The sequence below is a fragment of the Schistocerca nitens genome, chromosome 7, assembly GCF_023898315.1.
Source record: "Schistocerca nitens isolate TAMUIC-IGC-003100 chromosome 7, iqSchNite1.1, whole genome shotgun sequence".
Classification (NCBI taxonomy): Eukaryota; Metazoa; Arthropoda; class Insecta; order Orthoptera; family Acrididae; genus Schistocerca; species Schistocerca nitens.
Window position 1 is genome coordinate 68,641,450 of NC_064620.1, and position 17,645 is coordinate 68,659,094.

The following is a 17,645-nucleotide window of genomic DNA, read 5'->3' on the forward strand; positions in this document are numbered from 1 at the left end:
GGAGTTAATGACACTTCCACTGTTGACAGGACAGTTGATGTAGTAGAAACTGAGCTTGACAAATCATCTATGTCGATTTCTTTACTTGAATTGTTTCTCAATTTATCCGAAGTCACTGAAGTTGTACCATTCTGTGATCCTAGATTAGGCTCCACCATACTTACTGCTATTGGTGGATACTGTGATTCATTGAATTGATTTAGGTTTTCCAGTATTAAGTCACACAATCTAGATTTGCCACTGCTGTTCCTGTGCATACCATGCATTGTGAAGTCTTCTCTTAGACTGGCAGCTTTAAGAAAGCTCACATTGCAGAACAGTTTGTACATTTTCTCAATTTTAGGATTTGTAATTTCTATTTCTTTATTTACACAAGATGTTTTTGTTAGGTCATGTCGCTCAGGAATACTAAAAATACTTATTTTGAGTGCTGGCACACACACTAGCATTTTCTTCAGATCTCTTATTGCATGTTTCTCTTCGATTTGCAAACATCATTTGCTCCAGCTATTATTATAAATGAGTTATTTGAACCTGAGTCTTTGTATTTGTCGATATCTTTCGTAACAACATGTAGAGGCGCACCTGGTTTCACTAGACCCATAACATTTACCTTTTCCATTTTTTCTTTCAGTGTTTCAGCTAGCCCTCTTCCATGACTGTCTGAGAATAAGTAAATATTTTCTTGATTTACTTTCCAATTTTCAGCCCTCTCATTTTTCCCCAGCAATAAAGTGTTCCGCTTATCATCACATTTGTTTCTAATGTATAATGTCTTATTTCCATGTGAACATCACAATAACTATGAATATTAACGAAATGATGAACACATCATTATTAACCTGTCATAAATCTATAAGTGACGCAAAAATGAATTTTTTTTACGAAATCGGTTCTTTAAAATCGTATGATAATGTTAGCAAGGCGTGCGCCTCGAGTCTGCAATCGCCGACTAGCCGAAAGGTGGTAAACACTGTGGGCCTCTCCTGAACAAACAAATAAAATCACCCAGAGCTCTGGACGAAAACCGGTTACTGCGCATTGGTCATCGTATCCTGTGCAGACTATACTATTTACTTAGGCTAGGTATGCAGCCAGCATCTTATTGCTAAGGTGGTACAGCAGATACAAGCCTAACAATGCCCTATCTCTGGAACGAGACATTTATACTGGCGAGCCAATAATGAATAATACAACATTGTTGTTTTAACCCAAAAAGCTTTTTCTATACAACTACAAACTACCTCAAGTCTTTAGGCCCTTCCTTTGAGACGAAGACATGTTAATGTTCACGGAATTTAGAGCACATACAGAATTTGACATTTTTTGCTGCAGATCTCCAATTGTTGGTTGGTTGGTTGGTTCGAGAATTAAAGGGACCAAACTGCATAGGTCATCGGTCAGATCTCCAATTGTAATGAAACAGAAATAATCGCGCAGCCATTCTTACAGATGTGTAAGTATATGTGGTTCACATAGGCTGAAAAATGTGTACCATAATCTATACTTCAGAAATCTTCACGAGCCGAAGAATGTTCATCACACTAATTTTCAACGTTGTTGTGATGGTTGTATATTTCTTATGGTACAAAATAATGGAATATTGTGCGAATTAAGTTATTTTTACAGCTCCAATACTAATCTGTCACGTTAGCAGGCATTTGCTGCTGAGTTTCGATGTTGCAAGTCAGTAATTTCATAGAGGAACAACAGCATGCTGACTGGAAAATATCTGCCAGTGGGCCGCTGTTGGCAGAGATGTCATTTCTTTTCGACAGCTGCAATTAAATGAAACCTGTTGAATAAATGAAGAGAGAATGTTTTACCTGTCCATAGCCGCTGGAACTAGGAATTGAGAGTGCAACTGCAGACTTTCCCTCTTTGATTGGTTTCCAGCAGACGTGTTTTCATTCAAGCATCAGCTGTAGTTGGTTAAAGATGGCGGTCGAGATTGCGGTAGTGTGACAGTATACATAAGAGAATGCCACGCCCCCCGTGGTGAGTTTGTTAATAGTTGACAGCTGCAATAAGAAAGACAGTTGCGTGTATCAAAATTTGCGGTATATAGTTTAGTCAATTTGAAAAATTACGTTTATTTTTCCAAATTCCTGATAGTGTTGTGCAACTCATGGATCCAGACAAATTTTTTAGTTGAGATCTGCTTGGACAGTGACTTACCGTTTGTTGAATATTTTTGGTCAGCGGATGACGCGTGTCTGAAAGTAAAGATAATGTAAAACGAGTTTACTGTTGACTGATAAGTAGTCACAATTGACGCTGGTCTGTCGGTAGTGGAGCAGAATACCGAAGACACGAAAAAAACTGTCGATTTAATCGACAACAGCTTCAAAATGCACACCCCACACATGTAATTTTAATTTTAATCATTTCAGACATACAGAAGAGAAGATCGTAGATGTGCAGAATTACCGTCAGATGGTTAAGGGGAAAAAAAAGCGCAATGGAGAGGCATGCAAGTGCTACTTTCGAACCAGAAGCATCATGTGCTTGAGAAAAACTAGTTTCGTTTCCAGCTTAAGAGATCTGATGTGTCTTAAAGTTATGACTGATCAGAACCACATCCATTGCTTGTAAATAGTAATTTAAACCGTATGAAGGAACACTGAACTAAAGCAGTGTGATTTGTTTTTCTTTCCTGACGAGAATTATAAGTAAGAGAGCTAAGTACTAACTCCAAAAGAATAATTTTAAAAATCTGTTTTAATATTTTATGCCAGTCGGCATTAATGTAGAAGCAATTAAAAAAATGGCATTAATTCACATTTAAAATCGTTTGTTACCAGGCATGTATGATGCATGAGAAACTGAAATAAGTGCTGCCGAAATCACCATGCCTGTGAATGTTTATAAAGTTACTTGACGTCAAACACGTTGTGACAAGTGTACCAGTCTTGTATGCCTGTGAACCTGGACAAATAGGCCCCTAAGCAAGACTGTTCACTAAAGTGCTGTAGCTTTAGCTGTTACCAGTTTAGCACTTTTTCAGTGGCCAAAGTTCTCCATATATATTCTGAAAGCCTGTATAATGTATTGTGTCCAGTTTTGATTATTAATATAAGGGTTGTCATTGTTGTTATGTTTTAGTGATGTGTGTCATGCAATTGGAATTTTGTATGATACCAACAAATCGTACCAATTTAAGAGAAAATTGAAACAATTACTCAGGCCCTGAATCAATGTGCCCTTGATAAGAATTAATTGGTCAGATATGTATCACAGCTGAGAATTGTTCAGCAGGGAGCTTATTATCATTTGACAGGTTTAATATATGTCTTATTTAACGGAAACCAGTTTCCATCCATATGCCCTACTGTAAATAAGCTCATCTCTAATTTTATCTCTTTCTTTCCTTCATTCATTTATTGTTAACTGTTGTGCAGCTAGGCAGAAAAATTTACTTCATACCAGTTCTTGGAATGTTTAAAAATAATTTACCTCAAACAACATTTTCCCTTGATGTGCTCAGTTCAGTCTAGATGCTTCTTTTCAGCAACAATGCACTGACATCAGATATAGCACAACTAATAAGAATTTCAACAGTGTGAGGCATATGTGTAGGCATTATACTATCAATGTGGAAAATTAAGTTTAAATAATGTTCTTGTGCTCAATGCATTTCAACATTTGAACATTGGTTATTTCACAAGTTTGGAGCTTTTCTCTTTCATATATGGTGTTTATGCATCTATTGGAATCTGACTCACTGACATATCGGTAAATAGTAATCAGTTTTGGTACAGAATGTGTTGGTCAATATGTGTTTCTTCGACATCTTCTATGATGCCATAGTTTGCCTCATTACTGTGTTGCACAAGATAAGATTCATAGTCTGCAAATGTGACAGGTGTCCTAAAGATTTTTCAGTCACTGACTTTCAGTAGCGGGCCATTATTTTAACTTGCAGTAGCAGTTGATGGGCTACAATCTTCTGACACATCACAGACTGAATTAGCAGACATTTGGTTTTCTTCTGCATACTAAATTTCATTCTTGTTTTCTCTTGTTATAGTGTGAACATTAGTAAGCCCTTCATTATCTTCTATTCTTGCTTATAAATGACATTATCCAGGGCAACAAGTTGAGTCGTGTTTTAAAATGTTATCAAAACCATGTATCCAAAGATTCTGACAAAATTAAGAGATTGCAGTTAATTATTTACACAAATGAACTTTTAACAAAATACTCGTGATTTTAAATTGAACAAAATGTTCTGGCTTCGTGGTGTAGTTGAACATGGTGTTTGTACGAAATTCACTATAGAACAAACAACCAGTCCAAAGTTGCAAATTTCACTTTTTTGTTAACTTGATGAGTAGTTTTGGGCCGAGACTCATTTTCAAATCATCGTAACATAGTTGCAAAAGGGTATTTCTGAAGATGTGAAACCATGTGAGATTTATCTGTATGCACTTAAATGTTCATTGGACATTTTTGACATTGTTTTCACATATTCGGAAATGCCATTTTCGACTATGTTGTGATGATTTGAAAATGGGTTTCAGCCCGAAACTAGTCATCGAGTGAATAAGAACGTAAAATTTGCAACTTTGGACTGATTTTTTGTTTCTACTGATTAACAGAAATTGCTGACCGACACCTACTCCTGCATGCTGGAAGTTCGTAACTTCACTATACATAAAATTAATGTAAAACTGTGAAACATGTGGTGTACCAATAGAGATTTTGGATACATTGTTGTTGTTGTTGTTGTTGTTGTCATCATTGTCACCTTCTGTCGGAAGACTGGTCTGGTGCAGCTCTCCACACTAGTCTATTCTTTGCAAGCATCTTAATTTCTGAAAAACTACTGCAACCTACATCCATTTGAAACTGTGTACTTTATTCATCAGATGGTATCCCTCTTCAGCTATAACTCCCACCCACTACAGTTCTTTCCAGTACTAAATTGATGATTCCCTGATACCTCAGACTGTGTTGAATAAACTGATTCCTTCCTTTACTTGAGCTGTACCACAAATTTCTTTTCTCCCCAGTTCTGTTCATCTCCTAATTAGTTATGTACTCTACACATCTTATCTCAAGCATTTTTCTGTAGCACCACATTTCAAAAGCTATTCTATTTCTGGATATGATACTTACATAATATAAAATAATCTTTACACATAGCAAATTGTTAAACTCATCTATTTCAAGACATTATATGTGGTATTTTAATACAAGGAAAATTTTCTAGTGAGTTTAATATTGATGATAAATTGGTGCTCTGCTATTTCAGGTACACTGATTTTTAGATGTCTCTCTTCCACATCACGTGGTCTGACTATGCTGATGACAGTTTTACAACTTATAAACACTTATGTTTTCTCTAGGTTTTTCCTCTGCTTTAGTTAGGCTTGGTGTATGTTTTTTGCTATGTAATCTGTTCATTTGGTTCTGAGATTCAGCATTACCTCATCACTTGTGTTTTGAACAGGATGTGAACCATCCTGTACCAGCTAATTTGCTAATGTTTACCCTCGGTTCTTTCCGTTTTGTGACCAATCTTCCTCATATAGTAAAAGTTTTGCACATCTAATTAAATGACTACACCAGAATCTTGTGTGGCTCTTTTAACTAGGGCATGTCTAATTTTGTTCTATATCCTTGTCCAGCCTCAGATAAAGCTCAGTCTGTGTGAGCTGTGTGTTGGTGGAACCCAGCACTCTAAACTTTCTTTCCCTTTAATTGGGTCGACAGAAGCGTCCGATCCCACCCGTGACGTAAGGGTGTTGTCGTGTGTGACGTCATGACGGCGCGGAGTTTGGTTTGAGTGTGGCTGTCTCCAGTTCTGTTTTATCTTATTTTATTTACTTTTCTGATCTGTTCGTTCTATCTCGTGAATTTTTTTTTTTTTTTTTTTTTTATTTATTTACAAACGCTTATTAACTAATTTTAATTATCTGTTTCCTCCAATTTCTGTTTTAGTTTATTATATTTATCTTTCTGATCTGTTCGTTCTATCCCGTGAGATTTTTTTTTTTTAAAAGACAAGAAACACTAATCAGCTACTGAAGCATCTTTATCTTCTATGGGTTGCAGGGGTTACGACCCCTGGGGAGGTGGGTGGGTATTCATGCATGGCTGTCTTCACTTACACGTTGTAGCTACGCAAGGCGTCTAAATTTGTTTATATTTAGTTTGCCCCCCACCCAAAACACCCCATTTCCCGCACTTGTCCCGTTAGTGTCATTAGGCTTCTTGTGGAAAGTGTGTGTGTTTGTTTTTGTTTCCGCCATATTTGTGACGTCATGGGTCAAAGCAGACGGGCGGGATCGGACGCTTCCGTATTTCCCTTTAATTTGCTGCTGCTCATAAATGGAATACCGCAATCTGACTAGGGACTCAAATATTTGAAGAAGTTATGATATAGCATTTTAAAGCTCATCTTCAGACTTCATCTTCCTCTCCATGTATCTCTTTAAATTACTATGGAGATTTTTCTTTTCTGGGAAGAGAGTTTCAGTTTAGTTGCTGGTGTGACTGTCTGATGATTTTGGCTATGTTTGAATCTTTAGTTCACAGCTGAATATCTACCCTATCCTTGTCCAATGTGATCTTGGGCTCTGTATTGTAACCATGTTGTTGTTGAAACAATATTCCTTGTGAGCTGGACCGAGCGAGGTGGCGCAGTGGTTAGCACACTGGACTCGCATTCGGGAGGACGACGGTTCAATCCTGTCTCCGTGATTTCCATAAATCGCTTCAGGCAAATGCCGGGATGGTTCCTTTGAAAGGACACGGCCAATTTCCTTCCCCATCCTTCCCTCCCCCGAGCTTGCGCTCCGTCTCTAATGACCTCGTTGTCGACGGGACGTTAAACACTAATCTCCTCCTTTTGTGAGCTGAAGTCCATTTCAGGAATAAGCGTAGACCTGAAAGAATTGCTTAAAAATGAAAATAAACATGATTTGGACAAACAATATGAATGGCCTCATATGAATGCCTCATTTCTGGGGCTGTAGTATATTCAGAAGGATGTAGGTTGCAGTAAGTACTGGGAGATGAAGACGCTTGCACAGGATAGAGTAGCATGGAGAGTTGCATCAAACCAGTCTCAGGACTGAAGACCACAACAACAACAACAGTATTTAGTATCATGTGTAAAATGCAAACTTCATAAGAAAACTTTGTCACTAAACACAGTTTTGAAAGAACCTTACTGAAAAAGACAGAAGGGCATTAAAGAACATAGTTACCTCTAATAAAAACACCACTAGCATTGTATGCGACCTGTGAGTTTAATTTGCACGTTACAGGGTAAAAAGAAAACATTGCAATGGGAACACCAGAAATAAAGCATCCATCCTATTGCCAACCTTCTTGTAAACTAGGAGGAAGCAAAGAAGAGACTTCCAGATATATAATCTGCAAAATATTATGAAGTGGATGGCTGAGAGATGTTCTTGTTATGCCATGTATCGAGGTTTCCATTTGTGTGTGGAACATGGGATGACTGGCTGCTTGAATGCCTCTAGGGGTAATGGGATTGATCTGAACTTGCCTTTGTAGTCCCTATGGGAGCTTTGTGCAGATGAATGTACATTCCTCACTTAGTACTGGTTGCTGAAACTTTGTAAGTAAGTTTTCATGAGACACATGGCATATGTCAGTTAAGGTTTTTCAGCACCTCTGTGAAATTCTCCTGTGGGTCAAACAAACTCGTGACCATTCATGCTGCCCTTCTTTTAACATGTTCAATATCTCTTGCAAATACTGTTTGATATGCGTCTCTCACATTTTGGAAATATTTTATGATGAGATACGCAAGTGTAAAACAATCGCCATTAAAGACGACTGAATTTTTCCCAGTATCTTGCCAATGAACTGAAGTCTACCACCTGCTATACCCTTGTCTGAGCCTGTTTCATTCGATTTCAGATCATTACAAATTGTTATCCCCAAGTAGTTGTATGAGTTGACTGATTTTGTCACACATAATTGTAATATAAGGATACCACTTTTTTGTGTTTTGAGAAGTCCGCAGTTCTAGATTTCAAACATTCAAAGCAAGTTACCAATCTTTGCATCAGTTTGAAACCTTATTAAGATTTGTCTGAATTTTTATGCAGTTTTTTTAGACAGTACCTTTTTATAGATGACTTCATTGTCTGCAAAAAGTCTGAGGCTACTATTGTTGTCTGCTGGGTCATTAATATGTGGCATGAACAGCACACTTTCCTTGGGCACACCATAAGTTACTTCTACATCTATTGAGAACTCTCCATGCAAAATAACATAATGTGTCCTCCCCGTGTAGAAATCTTCAATTCAGTCACAAATTTTGTTTGACATCCCAAGTGCAAGGAGCTCAAAATCTATCTTATTGACTAATGGAAACATGAATGTTATCCATTGATTCTGTTTTTCACACTGTTGCATGCCACAAGATGCGTTTGTACATCGTTACCAGTCGAAGCATGAAATCCAGACTCTTTTCTTTCAAATTTGATTGGAGGTTCTGCAAGTTTTATTCTCAAACTGTGTTCTGCAGCTGATGTTATGCTCACACTGAAACAGAAACTGTGATCCAAGAAATCAGTTTAGTGGATCATGCTTATTCAACGGTGCAAATGGTGTTACAAACATTTATAGTGTTAGCAACATTTACATCTACATAAATGTTTGCAAGCTACCAAACGGTGCATGGCAGAAGGCACCTTGTACTACTTTTATCATTCCCTTTCCTGGTCTACTAACAAATGGAAAGAGGCAAAAATGAATGCCAAAGTGTTTCTGTATAAGCGCTGATTTCTCATATCTTGCCTTTGCGGTCCTTCTGTGAGGTGTATGTTGGTGGCAATAAGATAGTTCTGCCCTGTGTCGTACATACTGGCTCTCTAAACTTTCTCAGTAGTGTTTCGCGAAAAGAATACTTTCTTCAATGGCTCTGAGCACTATGGGACTTAACTTCTTAGGTCATCAGTCCCCTAGAACTTAGAACTACTTAAACCTAACTAACCTAAGGACATCACACACATCCATGCCCGAGGCAGGATTCGAACCTGCGACCGTAGCGGTCACGCGGTTCCATACTTTCTTCTTTCTTCCCTCCAGTCATTGCCATTCAAGTTCATGGAGCATGTACGTACTATCAGTAACAGTTCTGACTGCATGCCTCTGAATTGCTTCCATGTCTGCTGTAATCCAAGCTGGTGGGGATTCCAAACACTTGAGCAGTAGTCAAGAATGGGTCACTCAAGTGTCTTACTCATGGTTTGCTTTATAGACGAGCTACACTTTCCTAGAATTTTCCCAATAAAGTGAAGTTGACCATTTGCTTTCTCTATTACTTACCTTCCACTCTCATTCCATTTCATGCCACTTTCCTTTTTTATGCCTAAGTATTTGACTGATGTGACTGTGTCTCACAGCACACAACCAGTAATGTATTCAAAAATTACAGGATTATTTTTTCTATTCATCTCCATTAACTTACATTTTTCCACATTAGAACAAGCTGCCATGCATGACACCAAGTAGAAATTGTATCCAAGTCATCTTGTATCATTCTATAGTCGCCCAACAATGTTGAAACTTTTTCACATACTAGAGTGTCATTGGCAAGCCGCAGACTGTTGCCCACCATATCTGTCAAACCATTTATGGATATAAAGAACAAGAGCAGTCCTGTCACATCTCCCTGTGGCACTCTTGATAATACCTTTGTCTCTGACGAACACAAGGGGAACACAGTAGGGGAATGCAGCTTCCAAGATAAAGATATTCCATCTCACTTGCCTGGATATGCCTATGATCCTGTTAATAATTTCCTTGGTATCCACAATTACCAGATTTGGATATTATCATGGCTCTGTTGTCTATCTTTTTAGGGTATCATCCATGATTTCTGGAAGCAAATAAACATCAGCTATTTAGATTCATGTTGGGGAACAAATCAAGGACTGTAATGCTGTTGTAATACCACCACTTATGTTGGTTGTAAGAAAATCTGGGAAAAGTGAGACAATATTTTTATGCATAAAAGTGACAGATAATTGATTATAAATTAAGAGGCAGAATTGCTGGCTGTTACTTATCTTCAGGAGGTGCATTATGTAGTACTACTGATAGAGACATATATAAGTACTTGATATTATCCTAGTTTTCAGTCTTATGGGTTCTTTCCTTCTTGTTAACCTTCCAAAGCTTCCCCCCCCCCCCCCCCCTCCCAAGAAGGGCTAATAATTCCAAAAGCTAGGGTAGTGTCATGTACTTTTATATGTCTGGTGGTAGTACTAATATAAATGGCTAGATAAAAAAAAATCTACTCATCAAGTGGCGGAAGGAGGACACGTATACGGAGAAAGGTTTAGCTTTTACAAGCTTTTGGTGCCAGTGGCTTTTTCTTCTGGCAGAGGAGTTGAAGAGGAAGGAAGAGAGGTGACTGAAGAGTTGGGAAAGGGGCAGAGTTCAGAAAACTCACCAAGAACCCTGGATCAGGGGAGACTTACTGGACGGGATGAGAAGGAAAGACTGATTGTGAAATTCTCAAGTCACCTGCGAAAGGAAACTGTACTGCTATGGTCACGTTAATAGAGAAGAAATCATATTTATAGTTTCAGTTGATCAGAAGCTATGTCGATTCATTGTGGAGATTTACTGGGATGGAGGAGACTGTTACTCATCTTATGTCTTGCTGCAGCAGTGTCATCTGCTTTAATAGATAATGTTCATATAGTCATTGCAGCAGTAATATTAACTGACATGGTTGGCTGGGACACACTGCTGGGTAGGTTCTCCAGTCAAACTGCAAAGGTTTCCTTTCTTCATGCTTGTTGCCATCTTTTCTTTGTGAAACATGTCATGAGTTTACCTATTTAGTGTCATGTTTGTGGTGTTGGTGACAAAACTGTAGGAAGAAGATGAAACACAGTATCTACATATACCCTGCTCTTCTCAAATAACACCATGGGGGCTGCTGAGCTTAAAATCCCATTCTCTGAAGATTGGATCACCGGGAACTAAGTTACTTACCATCATTCTTGAGACATTGCGGAAAGTTCTAGAAACTGAACCTAGCACTTTAGGAGATCAGGTGTCCAAATACTATCTATGAAAATATTTTCACCTTGCGAATTTGAACTGGCTATGTACGAGTCAGTTACCAGTCCCAGCCAATATGTTAATCTTTCAGACGTGGACTGTGCCATTATCATTGAAAAACTGTTTAAAAATGTGTATACCTAATGATGTGGTGGCCTATGCTGCATGAGAAGTGAATCATTGATGAATGTGAGCAAAGAGAGTCGCTGACTGATTAGTGTATTTAGTTAGTTAACATGTTTCATATATTGTTATGATGTGGAATGAGTTATTTTACATTCACATTGCAGATTATTTAGTAATTCCTAGCCACTGTCTTTCACACATAATAGTAATAGAAATTCTTCTTTGGAGTAGGAGGAGTTGTCAGGGAAACTTTATTAGTTTGTTATCAGATTTTGCTTTGCTGCCTGTCAGACATTTTATAACACTGGGTAAGTGATCAAATATTTTGTTGCAGCATTGTGTATCCCTTTTGTGCCAAAGAAAACCGTAGTGTGGAGTAATGAATGTTATTTTTCATTCTGGTATTGTATTTATGTACCTCATTGTTTCTTCTGAACTGTAGTGGATTGTTTACAACAAACTTAATGAGGGAATAAATAAACTGTGAAGCAGTAGTCACAATGCCCAACTCCTTAAACAGATGTCTGCAAGTTGATTGTGGGTGAGCACCACATATTATTCTTACAGCACGTTTTTGCGGGATGAAGACTTTCTTTCTTAAAGATGAAAATCAAACAATGGAAAATCCGGGATGGAATGTAACAATACCAGAGAAGGAAAGTTGCTACTCACCATATAGCGGAGATGCTGAGCCGTGATAGGCATAATTGTGTGAATCTTTTTATTGTGCCTATCGCGACTCAGCATCTCCGCTATATGGTGTGTAGCAACTTCCCTTCTCTGGTATTGTTTCTTAAAGATTAGCTATCACAGAACATAATTCCATGTGGTGTTATCGAATGAAAGTATGTTAGCTGACTGATTTGTCTCTCCCTAAGATTTGCAATTATTCTAAGTGCAAATGTGGCTAAACTAAGTTGTTTTAGGAGTTCCAAAATGTGTTTTTTCCTTTTTAAATTGTCATCAGTGTGGGCCCCTAAGAATTTTGAAGTTTCCAGCCTATTTATTTCCTCACCATGTGCTACCCTTGTTGGTTTAGTACTTCTAGATGTGCAGAATGACTATGGTGTGTCTTTTTAAAATTGAGAGTTAGACGATTTGCAGAAAACCTGTCAATGATACTTTTTAAGAACTTTGTTTGCCATTTCTCCTGTTCCTGTCCTGCAAAAATAACTAGTTCTGCTTGTTGTGTATGAGACAGATCATTTACATATACAGGGAACAGTAGTGGACCTAAGATTGAATCTTGAACATGATTTCTCCCCAGTGAGAATTATGTCACTGGACTTTATTGCTTGATTTACTGAATACAACTTTCTGCATTCAGTGTTAAGCCTGAACTGGAGTCCATTTGAGTATACTGCCTTACCAGTATATGTTTTCAATAGTATCAGTCTATCTCCCCCATGAACCATAGACCTTGCCGTTGGTGGGGAGGCTTGTGTGCCTCAGTGATACAGATAGCTGTACTGTAGGTGCAACCCTAACGGAGGGGTATCTGTTGAGAGGCCAGACAAACGTATGGTTCCTGAAGAGGGACAGCAGCCTTTTCAGTAGTTGCAGGGGCAACAGTCTGGATGATTGACTGATCTGGCCTTGTAACACTAACCAAAACGGCCTTGCTGTGCTGGTACTGCGAACGGCTGAAAGCAAGGGGAAACTACGGTCGTAATTTTTCGCGAGAGCATGCCGCTTTACTGTATGGATAAATGATGATGGCGTCCTCTTGGGTAAAATATTCCGGAGGTAAAATAGTCCCCCATTCGGATCTCCAGAGGACGTCGTTATCAGGAGAAAGAAAACTGGCGTTCTACGGATCGGAGCGTGGAATATCAGATCCCTTAATCAGGCAGGTAGGTTAGAAAATTTAAAAAGGGAAATGGATAGGTTAAAGTTGGATATAGTGGGAATTAGTGAAGTTCGGTGGCAGGAGGAACAAGACTTTTGGTCAGGTGAATACAGGGTTATAAATACAAAATCAAATAGGGGTAAAGCAGGAGTGGGTATAATAATAAATAAAACAATAGGAATGCTGGTAAGCTACTACAAACAGCACAGCGAATGCATTATTGTGGCCAAGATAGGCACAAGTCCCACGCCTACGACAGTAGTACAAGTCTATATGCCTACTAGCTCTGCATATGACGAAGAAATTGAAGAAATGTATGATGAGATAAAAGAAATTATTCAGATATTGAAGGGAGACAAAAATTTAATAGTCATGGGTGGCTGTAATTCGATAGTAGGGAAAAGAAGAGAAGGAAACATAGTAGATGAATATGGATTGGGGGTAAGAAATGAAAGAGGAAACCGCCTGGTGGAATTTTGCACAGAGCACAACTTAATCATAGCTAACACTTGGTTCAAGAATCATAAAAGGAGATTGTATACATGGAAGAAGCCTGGAGATACTGACAGGTTTCAGATAGATTATACAGGGTGATTCAAAAAGAATACCACAACTTTAAAAATGTGTATTTAATGAAACAAACATAATGTAACCTTCTGTTATACATCATTACAAAGAGTATTTAAAAAGGTTTTTTTTCACTCAGAAACAAGTTCAGAGATGTTCAATATGGCCCCCTCCAGACACACGAGCAATATCAACCCAATACTCCAACTCGTTCCACACTCTCTGTAGCATATCAGGCGTAACAGTTTGGATAGCTGCTGTTATTTCTCATTTCAAATCATCAATGGTGGCTGGGAGAGGTGGCTGAAACACCATATCCTTAAGAAAAAATCGCAGGGGGTAAGATCGGGGCTTCTTGGAGGCCAGTGATGAAGTGCTCTGTCACGGGCTGCCTGGCGGCCGATCCATCACCTCGGGTAGTTGACGTTCAGGTTTCATAACTAACCTTTTTCGTAGGACTCTCCATACAGTTGATTGTGGAATTTGCAGCTCTCTGCTAGCTCTGCGAGTCGATTTTCCTGGGCTGCGAACAAATGCTTGCTGGATGTGTGCTACATTTTCATCACTCGTTCTCGGCCGTCCAGAACTTTTCCCTTTGCACAAACACCCATTCTCTGTAAACTGTTTATACCAACGTTTAATACACCACCTATCAGGAGGTTTAACACCATACTTCGTTCAAAATGCACGCTGAACAACTGTCGTCGATTCACTTCTGCCGTACTCAATAACACAAAAAGCTTTCTGTTGAGCGGTCGCCATCTTAGCATCAACTGACGCTGACGCCTAGTCAACAGCGCCTCAAGCAAACAAATGTACAACTAAATGAAACTTTATAGCTCCCTTAATTCGCTGACAGATAGTGCTTAGCTCTGCCTTTTGTCGTTGCAGAGTTTTAAATTCCTAAAGTTGTGGTATTCTTTTTGAATCACCCTGTATAATAGTAAGACAGAGATTTAGGAACCAGGTTTTAAATTGTAAGACATTTCCAGGGGTAGATGTGGACTCTGACCACAATCTATTGGTTATGAACTGTAGATTAAAACTGAAGAAACTGCAAAAAGGTGGGAATTTAAGGAGATGGGACCTCGATAAACTGACTAAACCAGGGGTTGTACAGAGTTTCAGGCAGAGCATAAGGGAACAATTGGCAGGAATGGGGGAAAGAAATACAGTAGAAGAGGAATGGGTAGCATTGAGAGATGAAATAGTGAAGGCAGCGGAGGATCAAATAGGTGAAAAGACGAGGGCTGGTAGAAAGCCTTTGGTAACAGAAGAAATATTGAATTTAATTGATGAAAGGAGAAAATATAAAAATGCAGTAAATGAAGCAGGAAAAAAGGAATACAAACATCTCAAAAATGATATCGACAGGAAGTGCAAAGTGGCTAAACAGGCATGGCTAGAGGACAAATGTAAGGATGTAGAGGCTTATCTCACTAGGGGTAAGATAGATACTGCATACAGGAAAATTAAAGAGACCTTTGGAGAAAAGAGAACCACTTGCATGAATATCAAGAGCTCAGATGGAAACCCAGTTCTAAGCAAAGAAGGGAAAGCAGAAAGGTGGAAGGAGTATATAGATGGTCTGTACAGGGGCAATGTTCTTGAGGACAATATTATGGAAATGGAAGAGGAGGTAGATGAAGATGAAATGGGAGATATGATACTGCATGAAGAGTTTGACAGAGCACTGAAAGACCTGAGTCGAAACAAGGCCCCCGGGAGTAGACAACATTCCATTAGAACTACTGACAGCCTTGAGAGAGCCAGGCCTAACAAAACTCTACCATGTTGTGAGCAAGATGTATGAGACAGGTGAAATTCCCTCAGACTTCAAGAAGAATATAATAATTCCAATCCCAAAGAAAGCAGGTGTTGACAGATGTGAAAATTACCAAACTATCAGTTTAATAAGTCACAGCTGCAAAATACTAACGCGAATTCTTTACAGACGAGTGGAAAAACTGGTAGAAGCTGACCTCAGGGAAGATCAGTTTGGATTCCGTAGAAATGTTGGAACACGTGAGGCAATACCGACCCTATGACTTATCTTAGAAAAAAGATTGAGGAAAGGCAAGCCTACGTTTCTAGCATTTGTAGACTTAGAGAAAGCTTTTGACAATGTTGATGAAATACTCTCTTTCAAATTCTAAAGGTGGCAGGGGTAAAATACAGGGAGCGAAAGGCTATTTACAATTTGTACAGAAACCAGATGGCAGTTATAAGAGTCGAAGGGAATGAAAGGGAAGCAGTGGTTGGGAAGGGAGTGAGACAGGGTTGTAGCCTCTCCCCGATGTTATTCAATCTGTATATTGAGCAAGCAATAAAGGAAACAAAAGAAAAATTCGGAGTAGGTATTAAAATCCATGGAGAAGAAATAAAAACTTTAAGGTTCGCCGATGACATTGTAATTCTGTCAGATACAGCAAAGGACTTGGAAGAGCAGTTGAACGGAATGGACAGTGGCTTGAAGGGAGGATATAGATTAACATCAACAAAAGCAAAACGAGGATAATAGAATGTAGTCTAATTAAGTCAGGTGATGCTGAGGGGATTAGATTAGGAAATGAGACACTTAAAGTAGTAAAGGAGTTTTGCTATTTGGGGAGCAAAATAACTGATGATGGTCGAAGTAGAGAGGATATAAAATGTAGTCAGGCAATGGCAAGGAAAGCGTTTCTGAAGAAGAGAAATTTGTTAACATCGAGTATAGATTTAAATGTGAGGAAGTCGTTTCTGAAAGTACTTGTATGGAGCGTAGCCATGTATGGAAGTGAAACATGGACGATAAATAGTTTGGACAAGAAGAGAATAGAAGCTTTCGAAATGTGGTGCTACAGAAGAATGCTGAAGATTAGATGGGACAGCCTAAAAAATAAAAGATCAGCTGGATGGGATGAATTTTCTCCTTTTCTCCTGAAAAAAATGCAAGGATGAGTTAGCCAGACCATTAGTCCATCTAATAAATTGTGTACTTGAAGAAGGTGTGTTTCTGAAGAAACTGAAACTTGCTATAGTTAAACATTTATATAAAAAAGGGGAAAGAAAGCAACCATAGAACTACAGACCAGTTGCCTTAACCTCAGTGTTTGGTAAATTAATTGAAAAAATAATGCTAGAAATTTTAATCGAGCACTATAATACGAATAACTCAATAGGAGATTTCCAACATGGCTTTAGCTGTGGTCGGAGCACCATATCTGCAGCAGTACAGTTTGTACACTGTCTGATGGAGAAAATAAATGAGGGTTACAAAACAGCAGGAGTGTTTTTAGATCTTTCCAAAGCGTTTGACAGAGTCCATCATGGCACTCTTTTATGTAAACTTGCTTGTAATGGTGTCAGTGGGAAACTGTTGCTTTTAATAGAATCCTACCTTAAAGATAGACAACAATGCACGGAAACTGTATGATAATGGAGAGGTAATCGAAAAAAGCAGATCAAAGGTAATAAATATAAATTTTGGTGTGCCACAAGGCTATATCTTGGGCCCCTTCTTGTTTATTTGCTACGTGAATGATTTCCCAAAAGTATTAGACACCAGTCATCGTGTTACTATGTATGCTGATGACACCTCTGGGGTTTTGCTGGGCACGTAATAATGATGGCCTAAATTCAGTGGTACAGAAATTTGTTGAAAAAGCCCAAACACATTTTGAAAAAGAAAACCTGAGGGCCAATATTAACAAAACTAATTTAATTTATTTTAAGACAAGTGGCTCAAATAAAAATACTGTTGTAAATGAGGACATTCAGGAGAATACCTGTTCAGAATGTAAATATCTGGGGATATATATCGATGACAGACTTTCGTGGAATCAGCAAATAGATCATGTCTGTGATAAAATAACATCTAGTCTGTATTTACTAAGGAGATTAGTTCAATATCTAGATATTGAAGCAATAAAAATAGCGTATTTTGGGTTGGTGTATCCCCCCTCTATCGTATGGAATTGTGTTGTGGGGTGGGTGTAGCCAATACAATATAAGAAGGGTATTTGTATTGCAGAAAAGAGTAATAAGAACTATGGCAAAA

At 38.5% G+C, this 17,645-nt stretch overlaps 1 protein-coding gene across 3 annotated transcripts in view; it reads left to right on the top strand.

Moving 5' to 3' along the window:
* The first annotated feature begins 1,823 nt into the window (after positions 1 to 1,823).
* LOC126194934 (uncharacterized) overlaps positions 1,824 to 17,645 on the top strand; it is a 274,312-nt gene continuing 258,490 nt past the window's right edge. The window contains exon 1 of one of the 3 annotated variants that reach the window (XM_049933315.1): positions 1,824 to 1,998. In XM_049933315.1, coding sequence (XP_049789272.1) covers positions 1,982 to 1,998 — 17 coding nt within the window. In that variant the 5' untranslated portion in view covers positions 1,824 to 1,981. Of the gene's footprint in view, positions 1,999 to 2,285; positions 2,369 to 17,645 lie in introns of those variants that run through there. The other 2 variants (XM_049933317.1, XM_049933316.1) reach the window with 2 other exon arrangements.